The 21,601-nt window shown below is 40.5% G+C and overlaps 1 protein-coding gene and 1 long non-coding RNA gene across 2 annotated transcripts in view; both read left to right on the top strand.

Moving 5' to 3' along the window:
- Positions 1–4,581, top strand: part of LOC131962318 (uncharacterized) — a 92,171-nt gene extending 87,590 nt beyond the window's left edge. Inside the window, exon 3 of the long non-coding RNA XR_009389920.1 lies at positions 4,504–4,581. This is a non-coding gene — a long non-coding RNA (uncharacterized LOC131962318). The remainder of the gene's footprint in view (positions 1–4,503) is intronic.
- A 3,798-nt stretch (positions 4,582–8,379) lies between these two features.
- cdh4 (cadherin 4, type 1, R-cadherin (retinal)) overlaps positions 8,380–21,601 on the top strand; it is a 261,145-nt gene continuing 247,923 nt past the window's right edge. Inside the window, exons 1-2 of the mRNA XM_059329049.1 lie at positions 8,380–8,530; positions 9,681–9,792. Coding sequence (XP_059185032.1) covers positions 8,477–8,530; positions 9,681–9,792 — 166 coding nt within the window. The 5' untranslated portion in view covers positions 8,380–8,476. The remainder of the gene's footprint in view (positions 8,531–9,680; positions 9,793–21,601) is intronic.

The following is a 21,601-nucleotide window of genomic DNA, read 5'->3' as shown; positions in this document are numbered from 1 at the left end:
TGGGACATAAATACTATCTAATCTTTGCTAAATTAAAGAATCAGATCATGGGTGAAATTACTTTATATTTATTTTACGTCCTTTGCTCCGCTCAAATTGTTGAGTACATGTTTACTTTGGTCTTTTCCTGATAGATCACTTGCTTCCTGTGGTCTTAGGCATTTCTGTCTTGCACATATCAATATTTCATTCGTTCAGGAGCAGCAGGTAAAAACAAAACAGCAGTTCCTGAAAGTCTGAGAGGATTCAGTGTTTGTGCAGAATTTGTGTTACAATGTAGTGGAGCTTACCTTCCTTTGGCTCTTTTCAGTTCCACTGTGTGCATCAATTTGATATTCAGACACTGAAAACTGCATCAACCTGAATCTTCAGGGTAAAAAATACACTCATAAATTATTGTTACATGCTCCCCTCTATATGGAATATGTTTTTTTCCCCCAAAAAACAAACAATGTGTGGTAAGTAGTACTGAAGTTGGCCTTTCAATACATAATGCAGTGTTGGTGTTGCCATAATATAGTATATTCCACTGATATGGTGTGGATTGCACAGAGAAAAACCTGATTCTTGCTGCAAAGAGTGTAGAAACTCTCCTTGTGCATGGTTGCTAAAATAACTTAAGAGGCATTATTATATCAAGTGTCAACATTGTTTTCCTTCGAAACACCTGTGTCATTGAAAAACCTGAAACCCTTCCAAATATTTCAGACACTCTTTGTACTCTCACACATCTGAAATGCTACTCTCTCTCTCCGTCTGAGAGTAAATTACTCTGGAGAGTTTGGTGGATTTTACTACGGTGTCACATAACTCTGGATATGTCTGTGAAGATTTCTCCTTGGTCAGCAGTGAGGAAAGTTTCACATCGTACTATTCCCTGCATAGATGACAGCAGTGCAATAGTTGCATCATCAGTGGCATCGCTGTGAGCGCTGCGGTGATGAACTCTGTGTGGCTCTTACACCTTGTGAATACGTCTGTTCAAAGTAGTGGCGGACTCAGGCTGTCTGAGGGGCAGGGCGGAAAGACAATAAGAAAGGTACCAGCTGCATGTATGATGCAGGTGTTCTATCATGTAGACCGACCTATGTGTCATGTTTTCTCCATTTAAGGGCACCCTAGAGCTAGGGGTGGGCGACATATCGAATAGAATCTTATTTATGGCAGCTTGTTCTATACCTGGGATGTATAACCTGACTTTACCTCCATTTCTGAGGGGTGATCTGCAGCGGTATTCCATCTGTTTTGTTTGCCAGAGCCTGTACATTGGTGAGAGAAATGCTGGATAGTGATAGTCAATAAGGATTAGCTTTAGCCTTAAAAAACAGTTATCACACCATAGAATGAGCATTTATCTTCGGTTATAATTTGTTTGCACTTCTGATAGGTCAAGTAGGTTGTTATCAGCTCATTTAACGGACTACAATATTGGTGGTGCCCTCTAGTAGCTGTGCTAATTGTGAACAATGTGGAAGTGATGTTACAGATTGTGAAACTGTAGAGGGAAGCAGGGAAATGTAGTATAATGCATGAAACATGGTCTGAATGGGTAAAATAAACCCAGGAGTCAGTGTCCGGTGTAAAACCAAAGCCAAACAATGTTATGTCAGTCAGGGGCGGCTGTGGCTCAGTTGGTAGAGTGGTTGCCTACTGATTTGAAGGTTGGTGGTTCGATCCCTACATGTTGAAGTATCCTTGAGCAAGATACTGAACCCCAAATTGCCCCCAATGCTGCGTTAATCTGTGTTTGAATGAACTCCCAATGGTGGCAGGTGGCACCAGTGTGCCCTGGTAGCCTCGGCCACCAGTATGAATGTGTGTGTGAATGGGTGAATGAGCGTAGTGTGTAGTGTAAAGCGATTTGAATAAAAGTGATATAAAAGTGCACTCCATTTACCATTTACGTCACTATAGCACCAATATAACTTGTCACTTCAAGTAGTTATGTCTTGCTTGTAACTGTTTTATTTAAAAAAAGATTGATTGATTTACTTATAGGCGATATTGCCCGCCCCTACCTTGTGAGCAAATGATGTCTACTGGAAAGTCAACCTACAGGACCTTACATTTTACTGGAAGAGACAAACTGAAGTGAGCTTTTGCTGCGTTTTTTTTCTTCTTCTTTTTCAAACGTGGTGGCAGTGGGGTGTGTGTACCACTGTGCATTGATGATGATGACATGATGTGTTCACAGAAGACCTAATAATTATCTGTTCAAGTGTGACAACAACTTTTTTCAAGTTCTCATTTGATCTGCTACAGTCATCTGCTTGACAGGTTTAATAAGAATAATGAGCAGTGAGCTGACAGGCTTATAACAAATGATCTACCGACACTGTATCACCTATACAACACGCTTTCAAAAATACCACCAACACGCAATGGGGAGGTAAACTTTCCTGTGTGAAAATATGCAGCAAAGGTGCAAAGACATGGAAAAGGAAACAAACAACACCCCTTTACTTTATTTTTCTAATAAGATGCTCCTCACTTGATGTGAACCTGTTTGATCAGACAATGGCACATCACAGTGACATGCCAATACCAAGTGACTGGCTCTCAGTGATGGCACTGAGATAAAAGGATTCAACACTTATGACCTTCTAAAAATTGAGATCTGCTTGGTGACTTTAGTCCAGTGAGGAATTAGAAATATCATTAATCCTCTCAGTCCTCGGCTGTGTTTTCTACTACTTCCATTTATCTGCCTCTAAAACTCTCAATATACATATCTCACTATACAATATTTTAAAGGAGACCCTATTTGAAAATGAAGAAATATTTGATGTCTTCAAAATTTATGATGGATTATATCCACATAGAATTTAGGTTGGCCTTGAAAATCCCATGATAAAATGCTTTTTATACGAATTCTGCAGGTGTAAACTATGATAGCTCATTGTAAAACAGTAACCCAACCAACCAGTGAACTCATAACCAATAAATCACATTGGTAAAAATGTATTGTGTGACAAAAAGCATTTCCTTAAGAGTCATCTGAAGAAAAGGCTGTAAGTAATTTCAGCAAGTGCCCAAAAACAGCATAGCAGTGTGATAATGTTCAATACAAAGCCCTCTATCAGCCAGATTAATTATAATAGGAACAAAAGATGAAGTCCTGCTATTATAGAGCAACAACCACAGAGGAAAGAGGTTGGGGTGGATGGATGGGTCAATAAAGATTGGGAGGCTGCTGTTTTTCCCCCACTCATTTCCAACCAACAGTCAGCATGGGTTTCTTTATCCATAATTATGACCATCACCTCATGGTTATAACTATCTCAATGACCACAAAGGTCCCTTAACCTTAACCTCTTTAACTGCTTGACGTCCACGTACTTGGCTGAGTTTCAATATCAGTTTACATGTATGCTGTATTTACTATGTTATCACAGCGTTACCTTGACATCAGACAGCCTTTTGCCTTTCTGATGGGGAATTGAAGGCGTCATGTGCATTGATGTTCCAGTACTTGAACGCTGGTTATCTGTCGATACAGAGTACCAATCCTGTAGCATGCTTTGATAATTAAGCTGTATGCCTCACTGTGTAGAAGGGACTTAGATTATTCTTTTATGAAAATGAAAGGACCCTAACCCTAATAAACGTTGTGTTCCTATCTTCGTAAAACAAGAAGTAAAAAGACATACATATATATATATATATATAGCGCTAATTGAAATAATTGATAAGATCAACCCCATTATCACTTACAGTGGCAAGAAAAAGTGTTTGAACCCTTGGGAAATGAGTAAGTTTTCTGCATTCATTTCTCATAAAATGTGATCTGATCTGCATCTAAGACCCAAATATAGACAAACACAATGTACTTAACCTAATACTACACAAACAATTATAATATTTCATTTCAAGTAAAATGAATCTGGTGACTTTGAAGAGAATATAGATAACCGCTTCAGTTTCCCCAGTGTAAACTTAAACAGGACTCTGACGGCAAGTTAAGCCATAAAACTATTGTAGATAAAGCTTACACTGATCCTCTAGAGTATGCGAAAGCTTCTTCATGATGTCATGATGGAAACAAGAAGCAATTTTGAGCTCTGCCTCAACTTCCCTCTAAAATACAGACTTGAAACTCCATGCCAGTTCAGTTTTTACCTTAGGAGATTAGGTCAAATATATTTAGTATAAAAATACAGAACTACATGTTATTATCATTTTACCTCTTAGATGTTATATCTGCAACCTGTGTTCCCATTTGCAACATTTAAAATTCTTAATTGAGTTTTAAAAAAAATGTTTTATCCAATTTTGTGTTGTTTTTTTGTGTGTCTTTTGGGTTCAAAATATTGATCCAGAAAGTCAAAGTGAAAACGTAATTACCAGGTCATATAGATGACATTGTACTGACAAGAAAATGATCGCAATGTGGCATGGTAGACAATTTTTAGGTGACAGAATGAAAAGTATTCAAATAGTGACAAAATAGCCCAAAAGGGTTACAGTGATATTGATTTTTCTATTTTTATTTTCATTGCTTAGCTTCCGTATCCGTACTCCTGCCTGCTTCTCCCAACTGGGGGCGTGCCAACCTCTATCTTCCGTAGATAATCCACTGACTATAGGTAAGTACCTCATTCAATCCCACCGCAGTACATCCAAACAGCCCTTTGACAAAGAACTTACTCTCACCTCACAAAATGCTCTCGAGGGTAGAGAAACAATGTATTTTGTCATTTAGGATTGAGGACCTGTTCATTTTTAATAACTTTTACTGAAGTCAAACCATGTTACTTACATGTGACCTCATAGGGGGGAAAGGTCAGCACATACAAAGTGAATAGTTTAGGAAAGCATCATTACCAATAATAACTACATACCTATGTACAGCCTCTCCCCCCATTATAACAACCATACTAGTGAGACACATCACATCATCGGCTCATGTGCCTGAGAGCCTCATTTAAACAGTGTGTTAATGGGGTTAATGCTGAGCAACAAGTGTATCATGAAAATAAATCTTTAGTAAGTTAAATATCTTCCCTAATTATTCTGGTATCAGAGCTAAGTGATCGAGTACTGGTCGGGCCCAATTTATGCAAGCAGGATCATTAAATTCCCAATGAGCCCTTACAAATTTTGTGCCCTGGTGATAAATGCAATACAAAAAGAAAAACTGTGCCGTTATAAATCTGCAGTTCTCAAAACAAAATGTAGGAATGAAAGTATAATCATCTCAACTTGTGCTGTTTAACCAAGCCAAAAAAAGAAAGAACCCAAGAAACGATGAGATGCTCGACTCTCCACAAATTACTGCTCTAGAAGAGAAAAAGCAATTGAAGCAAATGGAGAGTATTTGTCAGCCTGTGTAGTGTTCTGGTGAGGTGTTGCTACAGTACCATCTTTCCCCCCTATAAAAAGAGAACTGGGACCCATTTTGTAAGATTTGTTTAATAATTCAACACGGCCTTAAACCAATTCACTTCAAGTGCCCAGATGGTATTTTTATTAGGCAAATGCTCGATACTTGAGAGGAATAATTTACTTGCGTTCCGAAACTGGCAGGGTACCTTCGAGCCACGTGGAATTTACTGAGCACAGAATCTTTCTGCCGTTCTTCGGGGTCCTAATTCAGCAAAATAATATTTTCATGAATATCATTGTGTTTGTGCTGTGGAAGAGGGCATCTGGCCATGGTCACTCTCTGCACTGTACTCCTGTTACTAATTAGGTGTAAAGTTAAAGCAGCATGGCCTTATCTGACTTCTGAAATATAGTGGGGTATTTTTCTCTTGAGGACGTGCCTTATTCTGCACACTCAGACAATTTCTCACTGGAGCGCTTCCCTTCTCAGCCCCACTTCCTGTCAGCAGCTGCTCCCATGTGAGGAAGTGACAGTGACTGATACAAAGATGTGACGTTATTTATTATCATCATTGTTTATTGTACGAGGCGTGAGTTTTAAAAACCTTGTCATACAGTTCCTCTGCCAAGTTTTTTTCCACAGTATAATAAAAGCAAAAGCACAATGTCCTGAAGGGAGATGAGTGGAGTGTATTTCTGATATCTCTGACCTTAAAACAAATCCTGCCCTCTGGACAGAAACACCCACTGAGCCGTGGACTACTAGATTAGGAGTACTTCTTAATTATCAGCCTCAAGCAGTTTATTTTGAAGATACCGTTTAAAGGAGAGAAACTGAAAGATGTTCAGAGACAGTTTTTCAATATTGTAGAAAATAAAGCAGCAGAGTGAATGGCAGTGACAGGGCAGACACTGGGCTCTGTTGATTGACACTGCAATACTGTCCTATTCCTTTTGATGGGATTAAATTGTCATGACCTATCAGATATGGAAATTGAGCCACTGATCTGAGGCTTTGGAAATGTCAACATTATTAAATTGTGAGACCAGTTAAAGGCACAGTTTACACTTTCCCCAGGCTGCATTGCAGACCACTGTACAGAGACTGTAAATATATGATATTTTTTTATTAGAGACAGAAATTACTGTTGTCAGCCTCTCAAACATAGAGATTTCCTACTTTTCTCAATTTTATATCATATTATACTGAACGTTTGGGTTTTAAACTGAGAAAACAAGACATCACCTTCAACTTTGAGAAGCCGGGATAGACTTTTTTCACTATTTTCTGACATTTTATAGACCAAACGATTAACAAAGACAACACTGGTGCCCCTGCCTGTCAGACAGCCTGAGTCTACCACTAATCGATAATGAAAATAATCATTAGTTGGAGCCCTAGTTTTTAAAGTAAGTCTCACATTGCATTTTCCTGAAAGAAAAAAAAACTAACACATGTGGAGAGACAATTTCTCCTTATTCTCCATTCTTCTCTCCGGCAGAGTGATAAGCGTGAAGATAGTGGCAGAAAAGTCCACTATCTTCCAACAATTCCATCTTTGTATTATCATTATTCAAAAAGAATCTGAAAAGGACTTTAATTATGAAGATTTATAATACTTCTTGGATTTCATTGTAATGCATCACAACTTGTAAGCAATCTTAGGCAAACTGTGCTATAGGGCTTTCCTTAACTAAAGAACTTCTTTCTCACCATTTTGCCCACTTAGTGATTACTTGATTTAATCGATCTGTAAAACTGCGTCCCTCCACAAAGGATCATGCAGAAGCACCACTTTATTTCTTGTATTTACTAGGTATGTGCTCATAAGCGTCTTGGAAATAAGTCGTTCAGAGAGGAATAAGTATAAAAAATGACTCACCGACGAAGAGGGGGCATCGCTAAATTGTATCTCTATTGATTTCATATGACTGCGTAGTGTTGAAACTATGACTTATGCAATTCTTTTTTTAGTATGCCTATTAATATTTAACCCTCGTCCTACCATCATATATACATACAAGGACTACTGACTGGTCCCTGGGCACACCATGAATTATTTATGAGACAAACATAATAACAAACTTATGTCTCCTAAAAGAACTCTTAATGTCATCTGAAGAAAAAAAACTCAGACCAGTATTATTTTATGAAATAAAATAGTGTGTTACCAATGGCAATAATGAACTCAATAAATAGTTCCACCTATTAAAACTAAATAGAAGAAGAACAAGGTGCTTTTGACCCCAAATCACTGTTTTAAAAAAAATCCTGATTACAATAGAAACAGAAAACAATTATGTGAAGTCATTTGGAACAAATTGACAAAAAAATGAAAGGATAGAATAAAACACGAATGAGATCAAATCAATAAACTAAAAAAAACAAAACAAAGCAAATTCTTATACATATAACAATAAATCTAGTTATCCCACAGAAGAAATTACTATTCCCACCTGTTTCATTAACAACATATGAAGACTATATATTAAACCAACTGATTATTCCAAATGAACATTATCTTCTTTAGATCGTCAGACAGGCTACTGACTCGATGGGCTTTATTTCATTTAAAGCGTCCGTTCTTATCCCGCAGTGGTCTATTATAGCAGCTTTAATATAAAGCTAATAATGCTGCAGCTTGTGCCGCACTCACAGCGCGGATCAGGGGCAGAGGGGGTAACTGGGGTGTGAAATAGACTCCAGTTAGCTGATGGACACATGAAAAGACTCGGATGGGTGCTTGTCACTCACACCGCCGGGACCCGCCTTTTGCTCCATCTCAAGTGAAAATATGAATCTAAATAGCCTGGAAAATGCATTATTTTTCTCTACCAATAGATCCCAGAAGTGTGCACGGGGCATCATCACCGTCAGGGAGTCATGTGAAGCGCAGATAGTGCACGCTGCCTGGCTGCTCCTCCGTGCGGTAGGAGGGGTTGTAGTGACGCTGTTATCCAATGGGCACCGGCTTCCTCTGGACGGAGCGCAGCACCTCTGTCTCAGCGGCACTTTTGCGCCAGACAAGTAGGGACGGTCGTTCACTCAGCACCCGAGAAGAAGAACGAGGGCTCCGGGAATTACTGAGGTCTATTTGGCGAAGAAGACTCTTCCTCTTTTTTAATCCTAACAAGCGATTTTCTTGCAAAGATGAACGTGGGCTGCGTCATCCTGGCGTGCACCTTACTTGTGGGCGCATCCTCGGTAAGATGAGTTAAATTTCTACATGTCTCTCCGGCGCTCAGTACAGTGGAAGTGCTGCACTGCTGTACTTGGGGCTTTGCAGCCGCGCTGCATGAGCCCACGGAAAGTGGCTGCAAGAGGCTCACTTTCCCCCGCAGCGCTGCGCTAAAAGGCAACATGATGCGTGTAATCGAGCTTAATTCGGCGACGTTTAAGGTCAAGAATATTTTTGTCTAAGAGAGATGGAGGAGAAAAAAAAAGGAAAGTCAGTGACAACTCTGTTCTCTAGCCTCCCCATCCTCTCGCCTAAATGAACTGCAGTGCATTATTGCAGAGGACAGTGTTTTCTGGAGGGGCTTCTCGTTCTGTTGGCTGCGATCAACTTCGTTTACGCACGTTTACGCACTGTCATTTCTCCTTTTCTACATGTCTTGGATTCGTAGCTCACTTGGTTATGTCGGATTTTAAAGATTGGATCAACGAATAAGAATAGCTTACTTTATTTTCAAACTTAGGCAAATAATGCAGTAAAATTAGCTTTATTGCCTAAATGCATGCGTTTGCAGTTTACTATCAGTTTGTTGATGTGCAGTCAGGGACATAGTGGGCTGCCTGCATAATGCAACAAAGTGCAACATATGTATTCTTTATAAAAGCATAGCTGGATGTGATGAATGATGTGTGTGGTGGTAAATGCATCCTGTGGAGAATAAAATGCCTGCTGGACAAACTGTATGCTTATACATCAAAAGTAAAATTAAATGCATTTGTCCTTTTTTTGGGGTCTCTTTCACACATGCACACACTCCCTGTGCTCGCACACACACTCCAGTGAGCATGCATGTTTAGGTAACGTGCTTTCCATAGTCATCATCTTTATAATTGCCTCTCATTGACGTAATGATCATGACTCGTGTCATCATTTTTATTTCATCCAACATATGATGATCATGATGGCAACATCTGTAATGATAATAGGAATGATGAATATTATTACACAGCATGGAGGTGTAAGTGCAGCGTGCTGTCGTCTGAAGCAAATCACCCTCCGTCTCCAGAGAGACTGTGAGGTTCAATATCAGTCTGAAAAGACTGTGAGATCAGCTTGTGACCCTTGTGGCTGCAAGTCAATTTGCCGATGCTTAACAGCCGGTCTTGTTTTATTCCTCAGGGGAGTAAGGCAGGCCAGCCCGTCAAACCCCCATGCAGACCCGGCTTCTCCCAGAACTTCTACACAGTGATTGTCTCGAGAGACGTACTGCACGGCCAGAGCATTCTCAAAGGTAAGCCCGCCGCTGCTGGATCCTATTTATTGACTGATGATATTTTCTCTTCTCTGCCCAGATGTGTCCCTAAACCTCATAGCGCGATTGAGTGAGTAAGTGTGTGCCTACAGTCTGTGAGGGGGGGGGGGACATATATTATAGCGCATGGCTTTCCATCACTCCTAAAGAAGGTCAGAGCTCTCTGGATGTGGCTGTGCAACATAAGCAGCTCATCCTGAGCCGAAAGATCCAGGTGTGATGCAGCTTAGGTTGAAATAAAACTCTTTGGATGTGGTTAAACATTATGTGACAGCAGGTGCCTAATGCATTCTGTTCAAGAGTTTTTATTTGATATGGAGTTCCACTGATGAATGAACACCTCATTTCCACTGATTGCAGTAAAAAGAAACTACATTTCTTCTTTTTTGACTGACTAGGCAGCAGGCAGACAAAGCAGACTCATTTAAATGGCCTGTTCCCTACGCTGCGTGTTTGCAGCTGGAAGCCCAAAACTTTTATTTCATTCCCACTGTTCAGTGTAATACATGTTCCAGCCCTTTTATTCTTTCTGTTTTTCGGAGGAATTCAATTCTGTTTTCGTTCGCTCCATTTCTTTTCAGGGCAGGCAGTGTACTGAATCTACTGTGAGGTTCATCTCCTGCCATTTGAAATTATGCTGTGGTTTCTTCTGCGTGTCTGTTCTATTTGCTAGTGAATCTTTGCCATAATGGAAAAAAATCCTGCTCATTCACATCCTAGGGTCCCCATTTGCATAGCTGACAGATAAACGAAACCCTTGACGTTAACTGGATGTGCTTCTATAACACAGAGCATGTTATATCTAAACCTCTAAACTGCAACATGAAAATATCCTCCTCAAGATGAGGAGTGCTTCAGCATTTTGCCAGTGGCGGCTCAAACGTGGGGGCCAGGCTGAGGCCAGATGGGGTTTTTGGTAGGGCCAAAATTTTCACTGACCCATGTAGTACATTTTTGTGGATTGTGCTTTGATTTTGCATCAATATGGTGATGCAAAGGCTGCATATACCCCACCCCCAGCTCTTGCTGTAACATGTTTGCATGTGATGAGTTACGATCAAACACTTTTGTATCAAATACTTGACATTTTCAGATTTCTGCACAAATTGCTTTTATCATTGGTTGGATAGGAAACACTTATTATTCTCAATACACCTAGGACAGCCATATATTCCTTGATTGCCAGAATGCCACCACACATGAAACAATTTGACCAACCGAATCAACAAGAGTCTCACCTTTCCAGTCGTACCCATTTTATGCAATTCCAAGACTGTAATAAATGAAAATTATACATTATACATTTATTCTTCATGAGAAAATTTGTGGGTTTTTTTTTGCCAAAACTGCTTTGGATTAGCATAAAGTGGGCATCAAGACTTTTGAGTACACATTTAACCCATTTTCACTCGCATAACTTGAGGTGAAAGGTCAAGGGACCCAGTTGAAAATAGTCAGTTTTTCCCTTACAACAATTTAGCAAAACTTTGTTTTTTATCCCCCTTCCCGACAAGCCATATATATTCCTGTGGTCACCGTGTCTTATAATACAACTGTCCCCTTTAAATCAAAGCCCATTACATCCTCTTCAGACATGTCAGCAGAGATCCAGGCCTAATATTACAGGGACACCAGCCATTTTACAGATTTTCATAGATACACAGTGGATTTACAGGGACTTGGTTCTGGTAAAATGGGTCCATTATTTTGTTTGTTGTGCCTTTCCTCTAACCTATTCTACACTGTAACTCACACTTGCGGGCAGCAGCAGTGTACAATGAGCTCAGCTCTCCCCTGACACTCTGCCTTTATAGCCAAATATTTGTCTATTATTACGTGAAATGCTGTTTGCCAGGAGGAAATGGCGTTCTCATTGTAACAGCTGTTTGAGCATTTTCCTGGCTGCGAGCAAAACAATTGACTTATTCCTGAGGTTATTTTGTTATTTTGGAGGCTGACAAGGACAGTGTGGCCGGTCAGCAGGGAGCGGGTTGCCTGAAGGGGCTCGGTGCTCAAGGCTTATGCCTGTTTGGAAATGGGCTGAGGCGTCCTTACTGACCCAAACAATGTTAACAGGGTGATGTGTCTAGACAGATAACATAAGTTGGTTCCTCCTGCGTTTGTGTGTGTTATATGCACGTCTTACCTTTGAGGGATGCTGCACACACATGTGACATATGTTGGTGCTCATTTAAGCTGCAAACAACTAAAAAAAGGGTAACTGCAAAGCTCAACTGCATTATTTTGATTTACCTTATGTGCTACATCAGCTCCAGCTTTGATCCCATATTGCTTCCACTCTCTTGCTTTCATTTAGTCTGACTCTGTGTTTGTTCTTGGTGAAAATCAATCTGAGAGCCATGCTGTCCTCCCAACTGGCCACTCAGAGGGATGGGGGCTGCAGCAGCTTACAGTAAGTCCTCATGCAATGATAAATGTGCAGGAGCAGGCCTGTTCTATACAGTTGGATACAAAGCGGGAGGAAGCCTTTAATACTAATGCCACAATATGTATAACCTGAAACTGTCACTTTCCAGAAAATGAATGGGCCGGGGATGAGATGAGGGAGGGTCTGGGATGCTCCAGAGCCGGCTAGGGGGTTGCTGGACCGCTGTGGGCCGTGGCTGTTGTCTCCCTGGAGAGACAGACAGTGAGCGATGGGGGAAGGACTAAAGAGCTGTGGCCCAGCAGGTGCAGTGTGAACCAGGTCTCTGTTTTCAGTTGCTGAACAATGTGTGGACTGCAGCTCTTTTCATGCTGAGGTGGAAGGGGGAGTTGTTGTAATGTTTTGATCATGTGTAGGTGCAGATTGACATATTTTATGTCAAATTAATTTATATCAATCTAAGTTAATTGTGTTAAGATTTTTTTTAACACTCTTTTTTTCCAGTTATATTCTTTTTTCAGCAGTGTGTCTGTTTAAATGACCATACTCATTACTGCCTAATATTTTGCAAGGCACACTATAGTGTCTTACATGTTTACATGTGTTACATTCAAGACGGCATCATGGGAAAAAGTACAGAGTTGACAGTAGAGAGATGATAGGGCAGGAGTTGGGAGGGGCATGGGGTATGACATGCTACACTGGTCCCCAGCAGGATGTGAACCAGGGATGTTTGAGTTCATGGTCAACACTACGGATGCTATTTTTTCCCTGACCGATAGCCGACCCTCGTTAACTGATCATTAACCATTAACAGACAAGCAGGAAGTTGAGTCAGCTGTATTACTTCTAAAATAAACACTAATTAAAAAAGTATTTTTGTTTTTTGGGTCTCTGAGGGTAGTGAATTTTCTCAACCCACAGAGGATGATGTAATCCTTTCTTGGCTCCCAACCTTTACGGCTTGTGACCCTTTATAGCCAAAAAATGTCCACTCAGCAGATCAGCCAGGTAGTGATTTTACCTTGTCAGTTTTCATTTTAATACAATCTAAAAGCCCTAAAGAGGTAAAACTCAAGCATCTTACAAGAAAAAGCTTAAACTGCAGATTTATATTGTGACCCATTAGGAGTCTCAGTCACCATGTTGAAAAGAAGCTTTTAGCTATCTGAAAACATAACCTTGGACAGTGACAAAATGGAAATAAATGGAACCCGATGCTTTTGCACCAATGTTTAAAACCACAACAGCATGACTTTAAAACTGCTCAGCAGTGATTTAAATGGCAGCCAATAGGTAGTAAGCACACCAAAGTTTACTAAAACATTCTTCTGGTCCTTGCTGCTTTTTCATAGTGTCCCCTGTAGGTAAAGTGACGTGTCTGGTCAAGACTTGAAAGGTCATTTTGGAATCGTAATGCATCATTTAGTGCCCCCTTTGGTCGTTCTTGGCCGGCTTTATAGGTTAAAAAGGCTGTTATTGCTTTGCGGTTGACCATAAAAGACCTTTGCTTAACTAAGTCACAAATCTCTGCGCTGCCGCTAAGTTGTGCTGAATAAATCATTCCATGCTCCCATGGAGATGTTTGTCTGAGAGCTGGGTCAGGATTGGAGGGGGATGCTGTGGCACACAGGCAAGCAGACAGCCGGGCTTTTGAGTCGTGGTCCGTGCAGATTCCCGCTGTGGGCAGATAAGCCATGAAAAGAAATATTCCAGTGATTGCACATCGCTGTGTAAACCATCACCTCGCTCCAAGAGCCGGAACAGACATCTAGGAACACGGACAAGGGGACGTGGCCTGAGCACAAAAGAAATTGATTTGAAATACAGTTCAGTCAGGATAGTGTCTCTTTAAGTCACTGTCAACACATATTTGAAAAGACAGCAGTGATGAGTTTCACCCTGTGCCCCTTGCTAGTCCTGAGAGTAACTGAACAACACAGCTCTGTGCGATTTAAATGCCTGTCTGGGTGCATATTTTGGTTTATGTTGCCAAGATTATGTGACAAAGAAAATGACTTTGATGGATTTACTGGATCGGAGAAAACTTATTTTATGGGGGAAATCAATATCACTTTTTCAATGTCAGGCTCGCAGCAGAGGGACACTTTGTTGTGGGCAAATGAGATAAGAAAATACTGATGATACCGTAATGTTTTGTGGCAGACCACATCACAAGATGTGTGTATTCCTTAACCAAACATACAATATGTTTTTATAAAGCCTTGACTCCACACTGCCCTTTTAGAGAGAAAGAGTTTGTTTTCATTTTGTCTCTAGAGTCACAGGAGATGAACTTGCTCTATGAAAAAAATAACACACAATTTTGAGTCTTCTCCTCTCTTCCTTCATCTCATGACTTTTAATTTAAAATCAGGTCTTTCTATCACGGCTAAAAAAAATTGCACACACTGTACTTTAATGTAAAAGATTAATTTAAGGAGGATCATGCCTCCATCAAGCTCTGCGCTTTCGGCATGGATTTCCTATTGTTTAATTCCATCTCGAAAAGTTACACATACAAAATGACTTGTAACATGACCCCAATTAGACTACAGCAGGGAAATCTGGCATGGAGCCATATCTGCTTTGAAACAGCCAGCTCGGCATTCGCTGTGCTGCGGAGGACTCCTCTGACTCCTAACCTACTATCCAAAGTGACAGGGCTTTCATAAGTACGTCCAGACCCAAGAACTGTAGGGGGGTGCGGGGATCGGGCGGTGGTGGTGGTGGTGGATTACGTTTCCAGGCATTTGATAAGCGGGATGCCATTTTCCCTCTGACTCACGAACGTCTCTCTTGTCCTCCAGAGAGTCTTTCATCTCTGCAGCCAGGACCTGCAGTCTGTGGCGAGCTGATAGAATACAGGTACAGAAGATGAGCCACATCATTTCTCTTTATCTCACTTGCCTTCTTACCAAACCAAGCTACGCTCCTATATCCCTCAAACTCCCCCTACAACATGACATACATGCTGAGCCAATTCCATCAAGCAAGCCACCCAAGATATAGTACATGCCACCGCACAATCCTTTTCATCCTGTTTTGTAGTCATTTCCTCAGTGGAGGTAGTAAGTAAAAAAAAAAGTGGTTTTGATAGATGGGAAAGCGGCTGTCAGCAGAAATATTATTGCCTCTTGTCAGAGCTTCCATGTGAATTTTATTAGTTCTAGTGCACTGATCTCCACTGAGCTCCTCTGGCTGTGTACTGGTATTAGCTCTGGTTGGTCGCTGGGTCATGGCGTATGCTCTCATTGAGATCATTACAACTGGGGATAGTTTCATTGCTTTCCCATCTGGTTCCAGCCAAGAAACAGGCATGATTCATCTCAACCTCCTTGCATGTTGACATGAGAAGCTTTCAGAGGCAAAACTTGATGCCTCAAACTCACGATGCATTTCTGTTTTCACTTTATTCTACTTGGTGAGATAATGCAGTAGAGTACATTTCCTGACAAAACAGGGGGAGCTAATTGTGCCCTGAATTCTGACCTTCAAACGGAGCTGAACACTTTCTATTATCACACCTCGGATTGCATCTGCAAGAGCTGGCGGCTGAGGGTTAGACCATGGAGTTATTATGAGGGGGGAAAAAAAGAGGAAGCTCGGTACTTGTGATGGTGTTAGCCAAAAAAGAGAGTCCTTGGCAAGGGATTAACGGATAAGAAAGAGACTGTGTTGGAGGAGGAACTAGAGACTTGCTATTGTATTTCTGGAGTTGAGACAAGGGCAAATTTATAAATAAAAAAAATTATATGCATGGACTAAGTTCAAAGTGATCTTTCATATTTCTTAAAACTGTCTTCAAATTACAGTTTAACCCTCCTGATAGATGCTCCTTTTTACATTTACTATCAAAGAGAGCAGCAAAGAGCAGTCTTTTAAAGAAATATTCCCCCTGTCTACCATTGATGACCTTGTATTCATGGAATTCTATTTGCATTCGTTATCAAAACCTTTTTTTTTAATTGGCCACCTCACGATCAATGTGTTTTAGTGCTTTGCATCCTGGTGCCCTTTAACGATCGGTGGCCTTGATTAAGACTCTATCGGCTTTTTTGTTGCAATGCAGAAATGAACAATTTTCCCACCGGGAGACCTCTGCTTCACCTCTCAGCTGTAAGTGTAACCCACAATCTACCAGTTCATTACAAAGCTCCCCCCCTTTCTCCCCTTTCCTTTGGGCTTGTGGGATTTACATGCATCTACATACAAATCAGGTCTTCAGCATTGAAGTGGTGTTTCTTTAGCGCAAATGATTCACTTGCGTGTTATCCAGCTTGTTTGTATTGTCATGACAATGCACACTTTAGTGTCGTTTAGGTGGATTACTGGATAGTTAATTGTTAATACAATTATTAGAAAAACGATCTGGCCTTATGTACAGTAACCCTGAAAAGAAAATGAAAAGAAGAGTAAGAGCTCAGTGCAAGCCTCGCCTGTCAGAAAATAATGTGGAAAAGCTCAGTTTGTACCATTTTTCCATTTCTGTTATCATCAGTCGGAAATTGTAGCCTTTCAGAGCTGTGATTGGCTTTGAGTCATGCCAAGCTTTCTTCCTCCCCAGAAATAAAATACATCAGGAAATAAAAATCAAGAGTTGACATTCTGTTTTGGAAGCTTTTATTTTTCTGTCGTTCGTCTACCTTTGTGACCGTTACCAGCTCCAGTTGTCCTCAGTCAAGCCTGGCCATAATGCTTCCAGTCTTATGTGCCACTTCTGGGTGTGTTGTAATGAATGGAGTGGATCTCTATTAACTTAGGAGAGGATCCACAAGTCCTCAGATCCATTCAGTCCTCCTCCTGGACACCAAGAGGGCAGGTGGAGGAGGGTAGACTGTGGACAGGAGGGACATTACTTGTTACTTGACTTTTGTACTCAGCCTTGGTCTATCAAACCTTCCTTTAAACAAGCTCTCACACCCACTCGCCTCAATGCTTGTATACAATGTATAAAAATAGAAAAGAAGACATTGTGGTGTAAGAAGCAGCCCTATAATTAAGAGAGATTTACTGACCTCGCTGTAAAGCTGTGGGGTTCACACACCAACACCATCCCAAGCAAAAATGGGACATATCATGCTAATTTCCATGTTCATACTTGAGTATTGGGTTTCTACTATATACTAGATTCTACATGTTTACATACATGCTTGGATATTCATTCAAGAAATGCTCCGTTTAAGTGTCTGTCTTTGTGAACTCTTGGAAATGCCCAGTGTGCTCTGATTGGTCAGTGTTTCTGGGTCTTCTTCATTTCAATCACCAGCGTCTCTGTACTGTTATTGCAGCCTGGAAATGACTGCAATCCAAAGATGGCTCCTAATCAGTACTGCTAAAGCCTGGTGCACTCGTCAAAAAGTAGTGAGTGCTGTAGTAGGCTAGAAGAAAGCTTAACAAATATAAAACCTTTGTGGATCAAATCTTTACAAAAGAAAGACTCTCAATTGATCTTGTTTGCACTTCTAACTGTCCTGTCAACAGTTTTACAGATGTCTCTTTTATCATCGGGGTCTATGAGGAAAATGCTTTTTGGATCGCAGGGGGATTTTTCACTTCAATAACAAGAGCGGCCCCTCGTAAAAGTTGGCTGCAAGTCTGAGCGGCAGCGCCGTATCCAGTTCTATTATACATCAATGACAGTCTGTAACAGCGATTTCTACCTATATATAGTATAGTTGTAAGAGAAGTCTTGATGGCTCGTTAAAAGCCACTGCTTCTGAATATGGGCTGTGTGAATTTCTCTGTGAATACTCTCACAGTATTTATATAGCACCTAGACCTGCATTATAGTTTAAAAAAAGATATGGAAATTTAACTTTTTTGCAATGTGGCACCTTTAACGGAACTAGGTGATTCCTACATGTGAGCTTACCTGTTGCCTGTTAGCAAGCCAGCCAAGAAGATAATGCTTAAATGAGACAAAAACATTGGAATTACTTACTACCGAGTGGCATCTCCAGCCTTTTTATTAGAGACTAACTCCTCCATCCCCTGTACCAAGCTTACATGTACCAGAGCAGTCTGTCCACACAAACTAATAGCAACCCTCCATCCAACTCCTGTTAAAACAGCAGACAGGCTGATCATCATGTGCAAATGTTACAATATGTTTTCACTGACTGATGAGATAGCTGCCCTCTTTGCTCAGCTGTAGCTTTTTGTTTTCCTCAACCCCCCACCCCACCCACCCCCCTCTTCACTCCTGACTCAGGGGCTCAAAGTGACGTATAGCCTCTCACGTTATTGATGAACTACGGCCAAGCAGTTTGACCTTGTCTTGCCACTTGACCTCTCATGTTCTCCAACACTCATATCCTCAGTCTGCAGCACTGGAGGAGATGAAAAACACGGCCCAATCAAAATGATTTACGTTGGGCTCGACTCAACACATAGATCCTTCTAAGCTGCTGAATGCATCTCCAGAGGGCCACTCTGTATTGTACTGTACAGCCATTTTCTGAAGCCACAGGGCTTTTGCTATTCTATCGCCTTAATTAAAAGACTACACTGTCAAGATGCCTTTGTTCTACAAACTCTAATATCAAAAAGGTCCCTTGCCAGAGAGCCGTTTGCGCTCTACTTTGTCCTTTGGATTAATTCAGCCTGGAATCTATATTTGATCAGGGTGCCTGCATGCTCTTGTTTTTACTATATTTTCTTGTTCATTTTTGTTTAAAGCGTAAACACACTGTTATTTAATTATATATAAACACAGTATATGTGTGTTTGTGTGTGCATGTGTTTGTACGCAGCGCTCCATCCACAGAGTGATTATCTTAAACGGAGAAATTAAAGGATTACAAACCAGCCAAGTAATCCAGCTGTCAATCTCATGGCTCATTAGTAAGCAAAGGAGAAGGATGAGGGGGAGAGAGAGAGAGAGAGAGAGAGAGAGAGAGAGAGAGAGAGGCATACCTGTTTATAGTGGAGAAGCTGTAAACCTGCCAGTCACATAGGAGAGAAGGTTTCCTGTTTCCCCATATTAATTAACTTAACTTTTTTTTACTCAACTAGAAACACTGGTTTTACCTTAGATGAAGAAATATTTTCGCTTTGATTTAACTGTGAAACTCAATTTTCCACTGACGACTGAAATGTTAAGAAAAACAGGGTTTATTAAATTGCACACTTTGGTGTTAATATACTGAATAGAAGCAATAGGAGGCTGTGATAATTTCTCTTCAAAATCAGATTATTGCACTCTTGATCGCAGCTCAGCCAGCCCCATGCTCACAATCTGGCTGTAAGAAAAAGAAACGCTGTCACGCCACTCAGCTGCTTGGGTTGAATACATTAAACTGCATCGGAGCGTGACTCCTTGCATTAGAAGATTTTTTTTACAATAAAAGGGGACCTATTGTGCTTTTTCTTATTTTCTATCTTATATATAATGCTATTTTGTCAGATATGCATATTTAACATGGCATGTTGGAAATAATGTGGTAAATGTATGTAAAAGTAACGCTTGGTTTCTAATGCTTTGTTTGGTTATCTGCTCAAGGCACATGCTATATGTCACGACTGAAAATGCTACTACAGGGCTGTTACAGTCCACTGCTACATGTAGCTACATGCTAATGCCATGGAAACCCTGTTATGTTATTCTTAGTTGCTGATGTATTTAAGTTTCATACAAATTTGAATGTTTTACAGTGTAGTTTTTGGTTTACAAGCTTTTATTTGTGATTTCTCGCAGCAGAAAGTACCACTGCAGTGCTGTTACAGTTGTTACATGTAGCTATGTGAAAATCAGGAAAAACTGTGATCTTGGATGCCGATATTGTTAATTTACCCTGTTTTAACATTTCTGCTGGAATATTTTCTTGTGTGTAGTTTCATGGTTTAGAATATTTTATTTGTGATTTTTCCATGGCAGAAAATGCTACAACACTCAGAGTTACAGTAATTCCACTAACGTCAGGGTAACCTGTACTGGTTCCTGATGCACGTTTTCCCCAATTTTGGATGAATTCCTGTTGGAACATGTTAACTGTGTAGTTTTTGGTTAAAAAGCTTTTATTTGTGATATTTCATGGCTGAACGTGCTATTACAGGGCTGTAACAGTCATCCCATGGCTACATGTAGCCACATGCAAACATCAGGGAAACCTATGGTCTTTCCAATATTGGTAATTTCCCCCTGATTTTGGATGACATCCCGAGTGAAACATTTCTTGTGAGTAGTTTATGGTTCTGATATTATGATATTTCAAGACAGAAAATGCCACTATGATGTGTCATTCCACTGCTACATGTAGCTACATGCTACCATCAGGGAAACCCAATGTTATTTTCTTCCCAGTTTCAGATCACACTCCTGTTGAAATGTGTTCAAGTGTGTCGTTTCTGGCAAAGAAGCTTATTGGTGTTTTTTTTTCAGTAAAAAGTCCCACTATACAACAGTCATTACCCGGCTGCAATACTGGTTCAGACACACGGTGGACACAGATGCGGAAGACCTTGAAATACACTGACCAATCAGAGCAGGGAGTGTGGCTAAAAGAGACAGGGCCTAAAATGGAATTTTTTTAGACAGGTGGTGTTTCTAAACTAGAAAATGTTTATGTTCTAGTTTAGAAACATGCTTCTACTTTAGAACTACAAAAGTCAAGCTGAAAATAAGCTCAAGAGGTTCCCTTTAACAGTGTTGTTGTACCTTGCGGGTAAAAACTAATTTACCAACTGCTCCCAGAATTTATTTGGAGCTTGTTTCCCTGTCCCTGCTATTCACTGTTTTAAATAGCAAATGAATGAGAGCAACCCCAGTGACACATACAGCCACATCTAAACGGTGTGTGTGTGCTGCAGATTAGCCTTGGTGTTGAAGGATATACAGCGTCCGTGCCATTTTTCACCAGGCTCTGAGGCACATAAAAGAAACAGTTTGGGAAACGATGGCACCATAAAAGAAAATAGAAACACAAATCCTGCCTCCATCATGGAAAAAAAGGGTGGAAATTGCATCTCCTATGGCGGTGACGCTTTTTGGATTTGATTGTATCAATTTGCTGTCTATTTTGATCTAAAAAGCGGGCTGTGTGCAGGCTTATTTGCTCATGCACAGTGACTTGTGGATGCCCACTGCTGGGAACTATTTCTTATGCAGCTCATCTCATCTCATTTAATTTGAATTTCACCATTCTCTGTGTTTTTGTTTTTATATTTTTTTCACAGATTGCCCATTTAGGTGTTTGAATCTCTTTCCCCCCGTGAATCTTTCCAATTAGGATTTAGAGGAAGTCGTTGCTTTAAATCGTGTTGTCATGTTATGGACAAGCTTTCTAGGTGTCTTTCTGCCAAATGCTTGTTACCTCGCGAGCAATGACTGACTTGCTTTGTTGGAAAATTATTGTTACCACTGCTGAGGGAACTCAGTCACACTTTCTACAGACTGTCTGT

The sequence above is a fragment of the Centropristis striata genome, chromosome 3 (genome assembly GCF_030273125.1).
Source record: "Centropristis striata isolate RG_2023a ecotype Rhode Island chromosome 3, C.striata_1.0, whole genome shotgun sequence".
NCBI lineage: Eukaryota > Metazoa > Chordata > Actinopteri > Perciformes > Serranidae > Centropristis > Centropristis striata.
This window is presented reverse-complemented; position numbering and strand designations above follow the sequence as displayed.